This window comes from Cryptomeria japonica, chromosome 2 (assembly GCF_030272615.1).
Source record: "Cryptomeria japonica chromosome 2, Sugi_1.0, whole genome shotgun sequence".
Lineage (NCBI taxonomy): Eukaryota > Viridiplantae > Streptophyta > Pinopsida > Cupressales > Cupressaceae > Cryptomeria > Cryptomeria japonica.
In genome coordinates, this window is record NC_081406.1 from 522,605,708 (window position 1) to 522,623,959 (window position 18,252).

The 18,252-nt window shown below is 36.4% G+C and overlaps 1 protein-coding gene across 1 annotated transcript in view; it reads left to right on the forward strand.

Annotated features, from left to right (window-relative positions):
• The first annotated feature begins 477 nt into the window (after nucleotides 1-477).
• LOC131035250 (uncharacterized) overlaps nucleotides 478-18,252 on the forward strand; it is a 367,961-nt gene continuing 350,186 nt past the window's right edge. Inside the window, exons 1-2 of the mRNA XM_057966917.2 lie at nucleotides 478-684; nucleotides 12,615-13,071. Coding sequence (XP_057822900.2) covers nucleotides 12,625-13,071 — 447 coding nt within the window. The 5' untranslated portion in view covers nucleotides 478-684; nucleotides 12,615-12,624. The remainder of the gene's footprint in view (nucleotides 685-12,614; nucleotides 13,072-18,252) is intronic.

The window sequence follows — 18,252 nt, forward strand, 5'->3', positions numbered from 1 at the left end:
ATATAATGTTAATTGTTTTCATATGTGTTAGGGGGTGAATTTTTTAGGTGACAATATGTTCAACTATTAGGTCAAAGGTAACTAAAGATTGGGTGTGCTAATTCACTATGATTGGTAGGGGGTTCAAAAATGGTCATTTTGAACACTTTTTATAAATGCGTTTAAAAAACCTATCAAAAATGATGATGACAACCCGAAACCTTAGTTATAAGCAGTTAACTCGTCATAAAAAGTGCTATAAAAAATTTAGACGTTTTCGACATTGTTATGTCGACTTTTGAAAAGCGCGAAATTAGGGTGCACGACTACTGGGTCCTTTCCCCTAGATTGTATTTAAGAATATTATGATCTCACATATCCATTACACATCAAAGTACGATTGCTAGGTGGTTTATACGGCTGTAAAACCATTCGGTATCGCACTTCTAAATACTGTCGCTCATGATGACGACGTGACTTTTGCGTTAACTTTATAAAACTTACGATTTTTTAGAAACAAAGTCGAAAAGTACGCTTTCAAGTTCCAACCTCGCGGAAATCCCATTAAAGTGCCTTTCCAGCTGCTGTTCAAACATCCGCTGACACGATACAATCGGAATTAGCTGGATACACAATATGCATTTTTCTACAAATCTATCTTCTGCAGTGTAACAGAGGGCAATTCCGTGAATCTCTTTCTCACAGGTATATTATTTATCGTTTGGCTGCTTTTCTCCATCTCTGTAATATATATCCCTTTCCTGCACTCAATTGGAGCGCTTTGGCACTTGTAACTGCAGGCGAATTTTTATCATAAGTTTGCATTATCCTTTTAAGAACGTACATTTCGTGAGATTTTTTTCCCTTCCCGATCATCACATAATTCGATAACATATGGGTCTTGTCTCTGTAGGATGCACTGGTTAATAAAAATAAAACAATGGCCCTTCCGTTGATTAAAATCTCTTCGCCTCTTGTAATTACAGTTTAGTTTTTAACATATGCAGGATCCAACTTCACATCGTTTAGCCATTCCTTTCGTGGCTTGTTTTTTTTTCCTTACTTAATAAGAACTTAGCTTGGTCAAGTTTGTGTGAGATGTTTCTGTGGAATGCATTCTTATATCAACGAATTGACTTACCCTGCAATTAATTTAAACACTTCGTCTCATGTAATTACATTTAAATTTTTAACATAATTGGGATCTTACATTTCTTGTATCCATACAGTTTTTCGTATTGTAACATGTTTTAAGCTAACCCTTGTCTTTTCAATCAACACAAGTAATTCACTAGGGTTGTTGTGGACCTCTTTGTGGTCTTTGTCTTCCCTGGTATGTATCTTCCCAGAAACGACAATTGGAGTTATCAAACGAATCAGTGAAGAAGTGAAAGTATTGATGCATGAAAACAACAAAGCCATCTCATGGCAACAGAACTGAACAATGAAACTATGTTTGAAGGTTAAGGAATGTGATTCCCTTATCAGGGCTTCACTTGTGAAAGTAAAATATCAGCAAAATTGTTGGTTTCATTATAAGGTACACCCTTCTACGAAGAAAACCAGATTTTATAAGGTGTCCCCTTCTATGAGAAAAAAGGGGTTTTGTACTATGATTTGCGGACCTGTGTAAGGATAAAGGAGGTATACTGCTCAAAGAACAAGTATGCATTAAATTTGATTTTCAAAAGCCATAAAAACTATGAATAGGCATGCACATCAAGGAGAAATGTGAATTTTGAAAGTGTTTATCAATGTACTATCAAGCACGCACCTGATGAGGTGACCGCTAATTTGGGATTTTAAAAACTGATTTCCTGTATCAGGTGCGCCTCTCTAGAAAGCAATCAGCTTTTGATTTTTTAAGAGCGGATTTCCATTGTGAAGGGTGCACCCCATATAGGCTGACAGAGTTTTTGAAATTGCATGGTTCTAAATTATTAATGGGGGGGCACTTGGTTTAGGCCGATCGTGTGTTGAAAGGAAGAATATAAAACTACATTGTGCAGTGCGCCTCTTTATACAAACCGATCAGATTCATAATTATCAAAGCAAACTTTGTCTTTGGTGAATTGGTCTAACGAAGTGACTTCTTCAATCAAGATAGGGCAAATATTTTCTTGAAGCATAGTTAACTCTTCCTAAATTGAAAATTGACAAAAAGATCTTTAGGGGCAGGGAAAGGAAAAGTGCAGATTTCAGAGCTGCTAGCAGAAGGCGTACCTCCTTCATCTTCCTTGAAAACAATCAGAAAGATAAAGAGAGGTGAAGAGAGCACTAGAAAAAAAGAAAAGGAAAAGGCAACGGGTAATATAGAGGTGTTCCAAAGATCGGCAAGTTAAGGTTGATTGCCAAGAAGACGACTGGTATGTTTGCACCGATTCAACACCAACCATCGGTTACGCGTTCTATTTCTTTATATCCAACTCTCAACTCTTTAGTTTCTTCTCGTAGTTATCCTCTTTTGTCACTCGTCGGGCCACCTTCTCCTTTCATTCTATGGATGTTGCATTGATATCTATTGAACCAGACTGTCAGATTACATCTCCTGTTCAGCCTATTACTTCTTCACCAGCACTGTCAGTAATTGACATTTCATCTCCCATTAGAGAGCCTCAGAGTGAACAAGAGAGAGGGAAAGTTGCTTTAAAATGGGTAAATTCAGTGGTTACCTAGGAAAAAACACCTCGTTGATATCAAATCAACCATGCCACACTTAGAACACTTGTTGAAGATTTAGAAGGAAAGAAGCCTAAGTGGCAATTCAGGATGAATAAAACTATAGGGGCAATTTTATCATGTTGACAACTATTCCTCCAGATGACAGGACCGAGTCTGCTAATTTCTAGGTAGTTAGAACAAATTTGAGGGTTTAGGGAAGACAAAGCAGCCTTGAAGGCTGAAATCAAACAACTTTGAGGCTTTATAATACGTATTTTACAATCTTCTTCCAATCCTACAGTGTTTGTACCTCAGATTTTAGAGTCTACTAATGATCACAAGGGGTTAGATTAACTAGTCACATATGGAAAGAACATGAAAAAATGGTTAGAAGATATTTACCAGCAAGGTACTAAGATACTAATGGTTAGAAGATATTTGCTAACAGGGTACTAAGATACTAGGTCAATTATACACTTTGATATTCAAAGTGAAGGGAGTAATAGAAGGGATAGTAGATATGAAAAAAGTGTGATGGAGACAAAAAAAATAGTGGAAAAATGTCAAACAGGATGATAACCTGAAATTGAATAAAGTACAAGAAGAGCAGATATTTACATGGAAAGGACAATGTTGTTTTTTGATGAGAATGCTAAAGAAATCTTCTTCTACTTTTACTAAGCAAAATAACAAATTAGCTCTGCAGAAGGGTTCGTTTTTGAGTTCATAATTGCTACTCTGTGTAAATATATTGATGAAGAAGGTGGTACATTTAATTTGGATGATGCACCAAGCGTGAGATTTAGCAATTGATTAGAGAGAAATTTGTAGAAGTTCAACATGCGAGCAAAATGCAAGAATTGGCAAAAATCACTTTTTCATTTCTAGAAAGGAGAAGAGAAATCGATAGAATTAGACATATCGATTTCAGAGGCTAGATTCACCCTTTAGATACAGATTGTTCGGTTGGATTGTGGTGGTTCCAGGTGAATGTAGAGTTGATTATTTCCTTGAGAACATCTAGAAAGTTGCTTCAGCACCAAGGAATTCTAGTGGGGCCACTTAGTAGCTAATTTTAGTTGTCTCTAATTTAGTTTGATGTTCTTTTTGAGGAGTCCGTTTTCAGAGGTTTATTTTTGGACCTCTTATCTTGCAAAATGTGTTAGTTCTAGATCCTTTTACAAGCATTCCACTCATATGAGTAGCAACATGAGACTAATACAAGCTCTTGTGAGAAAACAGACTAGAAATCACAAGCTGTCGTGATCACTTATTATAGACTTATACAAGACCCTTATGAGCGAACACACTAGAAAACACCTATGGAATATCAAGAGTCACAACTTTAGCATTCCATATTAGATGTCCCTGTGGGGATTTCAACTTGGGTCTCTATAACGGGAATCCAATGCTATAACCAATTAAGTTCAACTCCTTGGACAGTTCTAGATCTTTTTAGAAAGACTATTGTTTGTTTGTAGTAATTTTTACTAGGATTATAATTGAAGATTGCCCAAGTTTAGATTTGGTATTAATATATTATATTTTGTTGTAAAACTTGCATTTCATGCAATCAAGCTATTCTTGGAAGTTGTAGTTAGGTTTTTGATTTATTTTTCATGCAAGATTTTGTAAACCTTAAAAATAATTGCCATTTTGCATTTAGGTTTCCAATAGCTTGTTCTTAGACTTCTTGCTTTCTGATTTTCATTGTCTCATGGGTTGAGTAAATATAATAATTAATGCAAGATTTGTATTGCAAATATTATTAGAAGTCTTGTAGCTTTTTTTTCAAAAGGGGTAAATGCTTTAGACCTGGTTCTATGAACTGATGAGGTCACAAATGGGGGATCTCATCCCTTGTCATCCCTTGTAATACCCCTTTTTGGGATTTCCTATATATTGCCCTAGAATTCTAAAAAAGGTATGAAGTATATATAAGAAATGCAAATTGCCAATCTTTAAATCTTGATTTAGATCCCATCACTTGAAAATATATAAGCCTGCTGACTATTCTTATTAATTCTGAAACTGATTGTTTCTTCCTTGATCGTGTTTGATGTATGAGTACTACGCTTCTTCGATTGCATAATTCCTTTTACACTTTACTTTAATATTATATTGAGTAGATACATCCCTTTGAAAAGAGACACCCATTTTAAGGGTCATCTCTCCTCAATGCTTGCCTTATCATTCAAATCAGATCTTTACTTCTGATTATAGATATGCGGCTTCCTCTTATTCTCTTCCTCTTTTCTCCTCTTTCAAATGAACTTTTCTCCCTTTTATATCTCATGTTTGAGGGAGTTGCAACTCTTCATAGCATGCCTCTTGACTTTCATTAAACTTAATTAACTTGTAATTATAGTATATTATATTTAATATTTGTTTGTATTTTAATTTAATTATTATTATTTATAATTAAATCCTATTTTAGAAAAGGGACATTATAGTCTACCTAGCCCAAAATCGCTTGTCCTCAAGCAGTTATCATGAGTGTTTCAAGATGATTCCCAATATGCATGGCTTTGGAAGCAGACATGGAATGAACTTGCTGTAAACAGGGCGAATGAATAGGAGATCTAGCCGCGGTTTGGGATGAAGAAGAAACAGAGTGTTTAATATTTATTGAGCGACATCAAACATGATGCAAAGCATATTCAAGACATAAGACATGCATTAAGAAGGCACATAGACACATGTAGTAACCATGCTGGAAACACATCAGGTATGAACCAAACACGAAGCATACACATAAAAACATGGAGTATACATATGAATATATGCAGACACGGATCATACACATAAATACTCGAAGTATTCACATGAATATATGCAGACATAGAGTATACACCCAAATACACGTGTTGTTAGATCCCTTGTTGAGTTCTAAGGTTGGATGAATAATATTTTATTGATTTCACTTAAGTGCTTTTTATTGTCTTTATCTTATAACTTAAGTGACAAAGTGTTAATGTTATGTCCCCAAATGCTATGTCTAGGAAGGGGGAACAAACTTAAGTTTAAAAAGTTTATTTTATGCTCCCAAGAAGGGTATGACAAGGAGAGAGGATATTTTAATGTGTTATAGGGTGAAAAGTGAGGGAAAATACTTCAAATTTCAAGTGTGTTGCCCTAATTCTGTTAGATAGATTTGATACCGGGTGTAAATTGAGAGGGGGGGGGGGTGAATTAGTTTACTATCAGTAATCAAAACTATTGCAGATTAAAACCTTTATACCGGATCACAAAGAAACCAACACAATGAAAGATAAAGCATGAAAGCACAACACACACAACACCAATATTTTTGACGTGGAAAACCCGGTAAAGAGAAAAACCACGGTGGGAAACCCTACCCACAATCAGATAATACTTCTGCAACAATATTTGAATTAATTACAATGGGGATTGCACTTGCAATCAGGCCAACCGCCTAGAGCTCACTGCTCATCACAAAAGAGAAGTCTCACTGACATACAAAAGCATCAGACTACAATCCGGAAAGAATGAACTATGAAAGTAGCATCTCGTAATGCTTGATACAGTTCTGGTTAAACATAGATGTCTACCCTACAACACCCAAAACCTTTTGCCGAATGATATATCTGATATATCACTTGTTCGCACATAAACCTTCCTCTGATAATGCAGACATAACCATCGATCCCCCACACATCCCATCGATATCAAATTACATGAATAAGTCACCTATAAATACAGATCATAAACCTTATGATAAGATCGGCTAAACCCTAAGCCCATAAACCCATAATTACAAAAAATATATTACATGATATCACCAGACCAATATTATGATTTACATTACATAGCATGTACCTAAATCAAATTCCCAAACAATTATATCCGCTGGAAATCATGCTAAAACCAATCTCCAACATGTTTCACCAACCGGTAGAAACCCTCAGTCCAATAAGATAGAATATCTAACTGGATCCAAATAGGATCACCATATCAGCACGTCAGCCAATGCGAAGCCACCAAACAATTGGGACATGATCAAGAAACAACTTCAGCACGCTAGAAACCATTTCCATAAGCTGGACCAAAATCACCAAATCATATCATCAAATATCGCTAACCGGTAAAGCTAACCGGTATCGGGAAATACCAACCGGGAACATAAGTGATAGCTTCCGGAGCACCAAATCATGAACCAACTAAATATGACAAGCATATAACCATCCTGAATAACCATCCAAAACTGAAACCAGGGATTTGATCATACCGGATCAGAATCATAGCCAAAACCAAGATAAACACCAAGTCTAACCGGGATAGGTCCAACCGGGATGGTAGAACCATATCCAACTGGGATACAGTGTTGACATCATTGACAACACTTAACCAAATCCAACGTATTGCCAATAGGGTGAAAAGTGGGGGAAAATACTTCAAATTTCAAGTGTGTTGACCTAATTCTTCCCTCTACTTTATAAGTATGAATTTTGGGCTCTCATTTGAGTATTATGAAATGACAACTTAAGGAGGTGGTGCTGGGATGAACTTTGAGAGTTCTCTTGTTGCTGGTTGAGGACGAAAACCCTCTTCAGTGTTGCTGGCTTCAGTGGTGAAACATCCACCCTAGCTGGTTGGTGTGTTAAGATTCAATTTTCACTGATTTTGGTTTGCAAATGATGGTATGTGTTTTAAAATAATGAAGGTCATTGAAGTGTTTTGATATGCGTTTCCAATTTTTGGTGTGGTGTATTCATTTTGAGACTATTATTTGAGTTTTGGTGTGTTTGGAAGCTTTTCTTCAATGCTGGTCTTCATTTTCAGAGCTTAAAGTAAACCATATTTTCCTCATAACTCTTGGAGGAAGGTATATACGCTTCTTGGTATTGTTGCATATCATTTTCCTAGCCTGGGCGACTCAATTTGATGTGTCATTTGTGAAGTTTGGTGGAGATATGAATTTAAAATGCAAATGGCCCCTTTAGCTTGGGTGCCACTTCCTTTCCTTGGCACATGTGGTTTTTGGGGGTTACTTTTTGCAATTTTTGGTGTTGTTTCTCTTTCGTTCCCAAGGTGTTGGAATTTGGAGTAGATTCTTAGCAGTTGGATGAAGTTTGGAGTGAGTTGGAGATAGTTTTATGTATTTTGGTGTTTTGGAGTAGACATATTTTGCTGGTTGACTTGCTGTTCATGACTTGAAATCTCATAAAAAATGTATTTCCAGGTTTGATTATTGCAACTGTTGGATATTTTCTCATTGATGTCAAAGGTTGATGGTCATGTTGTACACACTTTGGAGGATTACTCAATGTAATAGAGAATTGAGATGAGCTGCTTGGTTGTCCACTTGAGCTACTTGCCTACGTGGTTGAGCTACTTGACTACTTGCCCAAGCTACTTGCTAGCTTGGTTGAGCTACTTGCTTGTTTGTTTGAGCTACTTGTTTGTCTGGTTGAGCTTCTTGGGTGTCAGCTTGAGCTGGCTGTTTGTCCATGTCACTTGCCTACTTGTCTATTTGTGAGTGACTCATCACTCGTGGAATTTTGGTGGCCTATTTAAGCTGTTGCATTATTGGTGGAATATTGGTGCGACTGTGCGGTGAATACTTGTTAAATATATGTTATGGGCCTATTTAAGCTGTTGCATTATGGCAGGTTGTGGTATTATTCCTAACGGCGATGGTATTATCTAAAGCACCCATTATCGGATATATGTATGGTACTTTAATTTGACTAAGTGCAGGGAAATTTCTGCTCTGTGTGACAACATTAACAAGGGCTGGTATTGTGGCCTCTTCTAGCAGACAATATGTCTGATGGAAATCTGTTTGATCAGATCACATGAACTCTTCTTAATAGGTGTGTGAGGGCGTTGTCTACTACTTGGTAATAAAGGCTGGTCTTTACATATTACGATGAAGACTTTGACGTTTTTAAAGAAAATCACTAATATTGTGGGATGGTGGAGAGACAAAATATTCCACAGGTGTTTCGAATTGAAAATGTTTGCATGAATTCGTTCTGAGCTCCTAAAATTAGGCTTTCCACCTTTTCCTAAAATGTCTCTTGCTGGTCAGGTTTTAATGCACGGAGAATATGGGTAGTGGGGGTTGAGCAAGTAATAACAGAATGCGTTGTATGTATGTAAAATATAGAAATGATGCTATACTATGAGTGTGTTGAACGCTTCATATAAGTCATCCATTGTTTTTGTAAAAAAAATGGCGTTGCTACATATTGTGGGTGGATATTGAATATTGGTGTAGCGTATTCAAAACAATGATTAAGTTCCTGTATTGTCTACAGTATGATTGAAATGAGTTCACATTGTTGATTTTTTTTTTTCAGTGGAACAAGGGACTGATATATAAGGGTTTGGCAAGTAGAGTGAAACAGATTGGAGATTAGATTATTGTAGCTATGAAACAGAGAGTCTTACAAATTTGAATAAGAGAAACATTTAAAAGGAGAAAATTTGAGGTTGGAGCCTCATTTGGTGGAGTGGGTGCTTCATCAGTGCAGTTTGCGATTCAAGAAGAGTTGGTGCTCACTTGTGCAATTTGGGTTGGTGCCCAATTTCAGTTAATAAAACTTTTGTGTGCCGTGGTTTTTTTACCCGAAAGGGTTTTCCATGAGAAAAATTCGGTGTTTGCATCTTGTTGATTGCTCTTCTATGTTTTACGAGGTTTCATGCTATTAAAAAGTTTAAAATATTGATTCATTCTCCCCACACCCCTAGTATTTTCTGTGTGCTTTTCAGCAATAGATTGATTTCCAGTTTATATGTAATTTTGCAAAGGTTATATTGTGAACTTCTTTTTTGAGCATACGAGCTTCTTGGTTCTTTCAATGCAAATGTTTGTCAAAATGCATTCTATGCGATAGATGAAATCTGAAACAGAACATTCAGCAAATAGCAAACTTTTGGTTTCCAATTACTTGCTAACATTCCAAAATAAATCAGGCTGCATATTACATTTTTTGGTGCTGAGCTTGCATGAGTACTCATGAGTCTGATTCCAAGACATTTGGGACTTAGAAAGAACATAGGGGTTCATGTGATTTACATGCTAAAAGTCACAACTTTTGTTTTGGTCTATGCATGCCGTTTTATATTTGTAGACTTCCCAAGTTCCATTGATGCACTTGGGATGTTTACAAAAGTTTAACCATTTACAAATATTTATAGACATTTAAAGATGCCTTTAGATTCTCAATTTACAACTCATAATAGCAACCCTACCTATATGGCAGATCCAAACCCTACCTATTTTGCATAATATTTAAATTTTTAAAGGAAGTGAAGTATTGTTTTAAGCTATGCTCCCTAAGTTTCAGGGATAGGGATGGTAGGGGACAGCAGGACATGTTTTTGGTATGGGATTTTTTTGGCCATTTTTAGGGGATGGCAAGGGATGACTACTAAAAAAATAGGAAAATTACTAAAATATAAGGAAATGTCAAATATTCATATCATAACATTAATACATAAGACTTGAATATAGATTTCACATGCAAGTTGACAAACAAATTAACAAAATTTAAATGCTTCTGCTGTTAATGTGCGTACATATTATATAAGAATTACAACGAACTGCCAAAAGGATGCAAGTTTTAATCCATAAAATGACAAAATCTTAGAAAATATATAGCTGTCTTTAATCAACAGATGCATCTGGTAGGTCTGTATTAAATTTGGAGCTTGAGTCTGGGTCACTGCCAGTATAAAGGGCTGCCTCAAGCAATGGAATTGCAACCAATCCCTTCTGTGTCTCCTCCTCATCAATTTGTATAGCATCTTTGGGATCAACATCCCAACGCGAGGCTAGAGTCTGGCGATACTAAGGGATATGTCGATCTTGTAGCCACTAGGCATTATGTATGGCCACCAACTTCTCCGATTGTCTGGAGGTAAGGTTGTTCCTCTTGACTGACTGGATAAAGCTATATTTAGTTCATTTCCTCTTTGCAGTTGAGGAACTAGCAACTTGTGAAAGAAGACGAGTGGCAAGTATCCTCAAATTTGGTGCATTGTTGCCATGCTGCGTTCACCATCCTTAACTTATAAGTTGTTGAATTTTGCTAAGTCAAATTTTATGGTCCATTGAGTTCGTGTAGGTGAAATATGATTCACGGTGCCACTCTTGTTTTCTTTCACTTTCTCACTCCCTATTATGCAATTAGGATGCCTCTAAATGTAAAAATTTCTCTTGATTTCTTTTTAATTTTTCTGCATTTTTAGGGTTCTTGGTATTTTCCTGGTTTTATCTCGATAACATCCAGAGAAATAGGAAGTATCTTTATTTTTTTGGTTTGCTGAGATATTGCCAAAGGGTACATGCTTTTGTGGTTGTATTCATCACAAGTTTTTTTTTTTGTAGAAAAATTGAAATGTAGAAATATCATCTCTGTAAGTGTTGAAAACTATGACCATAATTTTACTAAGCTTTACCATAAGCAGGTTAAGCTTACAAAAGTGAGGAGGGTAATCATTCTCTATTCATAAACCATTGGCCAAGCAAGCGAGAAGGATAATTTTATTAATAAAAAATAGAAGAGCTGTCAAAATATGATGTGGTATATAACAACTCTCAATTTTATTATTTATACTGGAGAATGTCCTCAAGATCATTTACATGAATATGATTCTTTTTTTCGATGAGAGAGGGTACCTCTACATAACTTTGATGATACTTTGAACAAAGTTAGAAAAACCATGGGAAATGTGGATGTGGCCAAGAACCATGTCATATACTATTGGGACAACTGTCTTGAAGAATTAGAGACACTAATATCACACGAGCTTCAAGAAAGAAAAAGTTTTGGTATCCTTTGTGAAATCAACAATGCTACAAAATATTTTTGAAGGCCATTGTCAAGCCTTGTCAATAGTAGATTCAAGTGTAAAATGTGGTTCATGGTTTGGAAGTTTTTTGAAAGTCTTACTGCTCCTTTCTTTATGATTACCATTCCTCAAGTGCGTAGAAGGTTTCATGCCCGACACAGCCACATAAAGGCACACACATATATTGAAATTACTAAAGAATTAAATATTTATTCTTCATATCTACTTGTATGTATATGACAGGATATTGAAAATTTGCTTTCTCCATATCTGATACCGTATCCATTTTCACGCAACTCTTGTGTTGCAAAAATATAAATTTGAACTAACATGAGATTTTATGATAGCCACAACATGATGGTGTAACCTGCCCGCCAGTGTGGTGCATTCAAAGGAATGTGTTCAACTGCACCCGCATTGATCGTGGCTTAGTTCTAATAGTAGCCCTCTAATTATTTCTTATTGTTTTTAACAATTTGATAGTTTGAGATATTACCAATTAAGAAATATTAAGATGATATTTTTCCAGATGTTAAATAGATTAGTACTCACATGCTATCTATACCTCAGATATAAACCATGTAATCTGTGTTAGGGCTTATTGCTGGATCAATCCCTGTTTAGGGTTGACAATTTCTCAGTGTCATCTTTCTTTGTGTGAATGGATTGTGTCACTTTAGTTCAAGTAATTTTGAATTGCTAAAATGGAACAACTGCTGCAAGAACCAATATTTAGGATTTGAGAATTTGTGTTTCAAGGCCCTTCAAATAGACCCAAGATATTTTGTGACAGATAATTTTCCATCTGGTAATATCTACTTGTGTTTTAGATTGTGATAATTTTTTGATTTACTTTCTGGTATGATCTTAGGTTCAAATTAGTCCTCTGAAGAATATTGCAATTTTTTGAATTTAGTTTTGTTTGTATTTATTGCATTGATGGTTGGATTCTTTGGGTATATGAACCTTTCAATCAGGATTTAATGGCTTTTTATGTAGAATGTTTCATTAGCATGTCTATGATAGATATTGAAAGTAGATTGTGATATACACTTGATTTATTTCAGGTAACTGTAATAAGAATTATTTTCCTGCAATTGAGAGCCTTTAAAGAACGTGACTCTGACTTTCTCTTCTTATTACATCTGCAGCTTCTCAATTATGTGGAGAGATTCTGGCAGCTGGTCATCAAAACGTTTTTCATACCTCCTGTTGGATGAGGGGGAGTTCTATGTCCAAGATTGGATAGCAACATGTGGGAAGGGTTCACTGGACAGTTCTCAAGATATTAAACCATCAAGCGGGCAACTACAGAAAATGAAAGGACGCTTGCAGTTATGCTCTAAATCAATTTTTTTTGAACCTGATAGTTTGTCTCTTCCAATCATCAGGTTTCCTATGAACAAAGTAAAGAGTGTTGAAGCTTTAAAAGGAAAATCACTCTTTCCTAAATACAGCCATGACAAATTTGAGGGGAGGCAAGAAGGTTTTGTCCTAGAGGCATCCTTAAATGTCACAATGAAGGAGAATGGACTTGATGCTCCCTATAACTTTGAGAAGCAAGATACTACATGGTGGTTTTCCTTGGAATTTTCACCAGTCCAGCAGGTTGAGCAACCTTCCCTTCTTTTGTTATGCTTCCATTCTCGAATATATACTCTTCCAAGTCTCAAGATAATTATGATTAATTCTGCAGAATTTCTAGTTTGCTTATGTCAACTTGCAATTGAAATAATAGATTTCCTATGATATGAAAATTCAGTGGAGCTAGAAATGCATATCCTTATTATTACAAGCTTATTGTGATTCCCTTCTCTACACTATTGTCATGCTAGGGTCTTCAAAAGTCTCTTGAAGTGGGTTACAATTAGATAATTGCAGAGAGCAGTCCAATAGTGAACTATGATCCCATTGTATCTCCAGCGAACTCATTCCTTTAAATCAGAAGTCAGTTTCTGAAGACAAATATGGCTTCATGAAGATGGTTATGTTGTCATCTGATTTGTCATAATATGCTTCCCTCAAATAATTAAGTGTTTGAGATCTTGAAAAAAGCCACAGAAAATCCTATGTTGCACAAAGAAATCTAACGGAGATGGTGAAGATCAAAGTAGGAGACCATTAGTGCAAAGCAACACTCTTACATGTTTGTAGTAAAGCTTGATTTATAAGAACAGATGATCTGATTGTCAGCCATTATGAATGGCCTCAGAAAATGAGAGAATGGTGCATAAATTTCAACACTTTTTATTGTTGTTGCAGCAATGATCATGAGAGGAAATCAATATCATTGTTGATCTGCATGCAACGGTGTTGATGTGTGTTTTATGCACATGTGAACACAGAATAAAATACCAAGGTATCTTATCCTCTCTTGAACAAAGTCTCTCAAATGAGACAACTCCAAGGTTACGAAATGTCAGGTCTTGCCTTTGGATAAGCTCAATGGTTTGATGTGATAATGTTGGAATCACAAGGGGACTTACGTTGTACATGAATGCTTGAATACTTGGACATTTTTGGAACTCGGGACTAACTCATCCAACAAAGAAAAATCAAAAGGAAAGGGTTTAGAGAGTTTGATCTACTCCTAAGAACGCGAGAAAAGGGTGAATGATTCAATGGAATCCTACTAGGGAAGGTCTCACCATCAAGTTGAACAATTTGACACAAGCTCAATGCAATCATGTAAGGTATATTTCAAAGATGTTCAAATCATTACCATCAAACATTGATACCATTCAAATTAATGCATAACAATCGACGCATAACAATTGAAGTTAAGTGCGCATAGAATTCCAGTTGACCACGTAAGACACCCTTACAATCAGCAAGAGGCTAGTGGTATGGACTAAATGGATTCAACACAAATGTAGTCAACAAATTCCTTCATTCAATCTAAAAATACTTGAAAGCAAATTCTAATCTAAATTCTAATCTAGGTTGGAGGCAATGAGAACCTCAAATGCACACAACACTTTAACAAAAATCACCATCAAGTTGAACAATGATTTATGTTTAAATTTGTAGCATATACTGACAATTCTAAAAAATTTCTCCCTTACAAATGAGAGGCAATGGGGTTTATATAGAGCCTCAAAAGAAATGAATGGCCAAGATTCATTCAAGATCAACGGCCAAGATTACAAGATAAAACCCTAATTAGGGTTTGTTACAACCACCATTACATTGGCCAATGAGAAACGAGGATAAGTAAGATAAATGATATTTCATGTAGTGTCATGTGTCACTTATTCCCACCTTGAATGAATGCTGACTTGGTACCCCTTTGATTGGACTAATGGTGACTGGGATGCCACCTCTGCTTGCCTTGTACACGTAATCAATTTGTCTTGTACATTCTTCTTCTTCCTAATGTTTGGAATTCCTTCTGATACTTTGCATTTCATTCTTATGTTAAGGAATTCCTTGGACTGTTCCCTCATGTTTGGAAAATTTTCCTGATCTTGGAATCTTGAAATATTTCCTTCCTTGGCGCTCTTTGATATTGAAATTCCTTGATGTAGTTCCGGATTTCTTGATGTGAGATCCTTTGTGCTCATGTATTGTTCATCATCAAGGTGAAGTCTTCTTCATGATTGATCTAGTCCTCATTTTTGCCTTTGGAAATCCTTGTCCTGAAATCCTCTTTCAATCTTTGAAGTGTTGATCTTCCTCATACGCATTTGTGATGTTGTCTTTGCAAAATGCATCCTCGTCAAGCCTCGATCATTGAGTTTCCCTTCCTCATAGTAGACCTGCAAAACTAACAAGTATCAAATCAAACACCTATGGGATAAACTTCATTTCAACCTTGGTGGGAAATCCATTTGCATAGGGACGGTTCAGTCCTAAAACATCCGCATTATCCTTGCCCATTTCTTCACTTGGTGGAAATTTGATGCCTATCTGGATAACTTTGTTATTGATCTTCATTTGAACTAATTTATCCCTCCCTTTGTAATTCTGTCATCAAGTGGAAATCCAATCCTCATCTGGACCCATTGTCCTTGAAAATCTTGTGTTGATTTGATCACCATTCGATGGAGTGGAAAACTGGACACCATTAGTTGTTTGTTCTTGACATTTGTCCCAACTTGTGATAGGTAATCTTAGAAAATTGTAGCACCAATTCTGAAAATGTGAATGTTTGGATTGAAATCTGGAAAATTCTCCTCAAGAAAACCTGACTCTCAGACTTGGGATAAGTTTGGTTTTAATAAATAAGTTTGAAGACACCCCTGTAAACTCATAAAATTAAGTATTTGGAGCCCAAAAATGATCTAGGTATAGAAATATCACTTGGAGGTCTGAAATTCTGAATACACTCAGAAAGAAAAGAAACGGGACTCGGGACTCGGGCCCGACTCGGCGAGGCCTACTCGTCTCGGGACTCGGATTCGAAACTCGGTTGGACTCGGCAAAGTGAAAAAGTCAAGAAATTTAGAGATTTTTAAGGATTTAAAACATTTTTCATGCACCCTTTATTAAATACACCTTAAAGACACAATAACATCATCAAATATAAGCTAATTTGATTAAATGCACAAGTATACATCAATCACATAAGCATAAATGCAAATTGTAGCTGAAGGAAATAACAAACATAGATATATAAATATTGTCAAATGTATACAATATTACAAAACTCATGGAATAAAAAATCCATGTCATCATATGATCAAATGAGATGCAAACTCTTTCTTTCCAACTCTTGATGCACCAAATGAAAGTATATGTTGTTATATGGAGCCTAATCAGATTCGGAGGTTAAAATTTCCCTACTTTTATCGGCGCAGTTTCCCCCCTAATTTTATGACGGGGGTTTGAGGGCAGTGCCCCCAAGTTGGGGTCAAGGGGCAGCGCCTCTGGTGCGCTCCCTATCGCGATACAAGGTGGGGTTGAGGGGCAACGCCCCCTGAGGCCAAAAGACTTTTATTAATTGATAAAAGCGTCGAGTGTTATTTTTCTATTGTTTCTCCTCACAACTCACTTTTCTCCTCCTATTTTGCCAAATGAATGAAATGAAGTTCACTTTTAGGGGCAAAGCAAAATATAAACAAAAAAAAATAGGTTAAAAACATTTTAAAACATGTTTTTTTTTGTCTTTAAGTTGCCTTACGCCGGCCGAGTTTGGCAAGTCTTAACTCCCAAACTTGGCTATTTTAGGCGAGTTTGGAAGATGGCGATTTTGGGCGATTTTTGGGGCCAAACTCGTCCGAGTCCAGTAGACTCGACGACCCTCACTCGACTTGAGAATCGCCCAAACTTGGCGATTTTGGACGATTCCTGTTTCTCTATTAGAAAGTGACTGATTTTGATATCAAAGTTGTAATAAAAGTGTGATTTTTTGAGGACAAAGTCTGAATACGCCCTCCAATGTCTGAAAATACTCAGAAAATGGTGTATTGAAGTCTGATTTTCTGATTCTTAAATCTGAATACACCCTCTGAAAGTTTGAAAATGTCCTCCAAAAGTCTGAAGACACTGAAAATGATGAATATCAATGGCTGGAAGTAGTCACAGCCATATCACATGCTTGCATTTGAATTATTTTGATCTTCAAAACTCAGAAAATGGGCACGCCTGGGCATGACTATGTGGCTGGAAATGAAGTTTCAGTTTGAAGACAACCTGGTATACTCAGAAAAATATCAAAATTAGTGCCAGGAAGTATACCACAATTCTGAAAATGATTGGAAAAGGGTGTGGAAAAGTTTGATTTTTAGTTCTTAGTCTGAAGACACCCTTCCAAGGTCCAGCAATGGCTGCCCAATGTTTGAAGATAACCTGCAACTTCAATAAATCAGTCATTTAAACTTGTTGCAGTCATAGGAAACACTTGTATTTGATGGATTTTACCTTCCCAAAGTGAAGACTGCCAAATCTGGGCACAAACAAAGGGCTAGTAATGAAGATCTAAGTCTGAAGACAACCGGCAAATGGTTTTTCAGACTTACACCAGCAATGGTGTACTCAGAAAATGCTCCCAAAATTCACCCAAAATGATGCACAATGAAAATCGCCCAAGTGTGGAGGTAGCTGGAAATGAAAATTAGTTTGAAGACACCTGCAACTATGGAGTTTCAGACTGTAACAGCAATGGTGTACCTCACAAAATGCCTCCAAATTACTCCAAAATGGCTTCCCAACAAAATTGCCTAAAGTGTGAAGTGGCTGGAAATGAAGAAATAAGTCTGGAAAATTAAGTTTCTAGCCAACAATGGAGTTGAAATCACTTCCAGCAATGGTGAAAAATTCAGATCTGAGTGTAATGGCAGCCCCCAAACATCAATGGAGCTCAGCAATACCTCCAAATTTGCCCAAAACGTGGCACAATCTGCCTCTCAAACAAAATCGCAGCCTCCCCAGTCATGGCACCACCTTAAGTTCGTAGAAAGGCTTAATCAGCCACCCATACTTGCTGTAGCTTTCCTCAATGGCAACGCCCAGGTCTGATTGGTCAAACAAACTCTTCAAATCTGCAACTTAGCTTCCAAAAATGGTGTCCAATGGACACTTGGGCAAAAATCGCCCAGCTGGAAACTTCAATCTGCCTTCAAACTGTCACATCAACACACTTATAATGTTATTTTAATGCTGGCTGGGCATACTTATACATGTTTTTGCCTTGACATTTCACCACATAAGCAATGTGGGATAAAAGTTTGCCCTTCTAAACTTGCCTGGGGAAGGTCGATTTGCATTTGGAAAATAATTAATTATTTAAATCAATGCAAATCATTAAATAATTGTTTTTGATTATTAAATAATCGTTTGTCAATACAA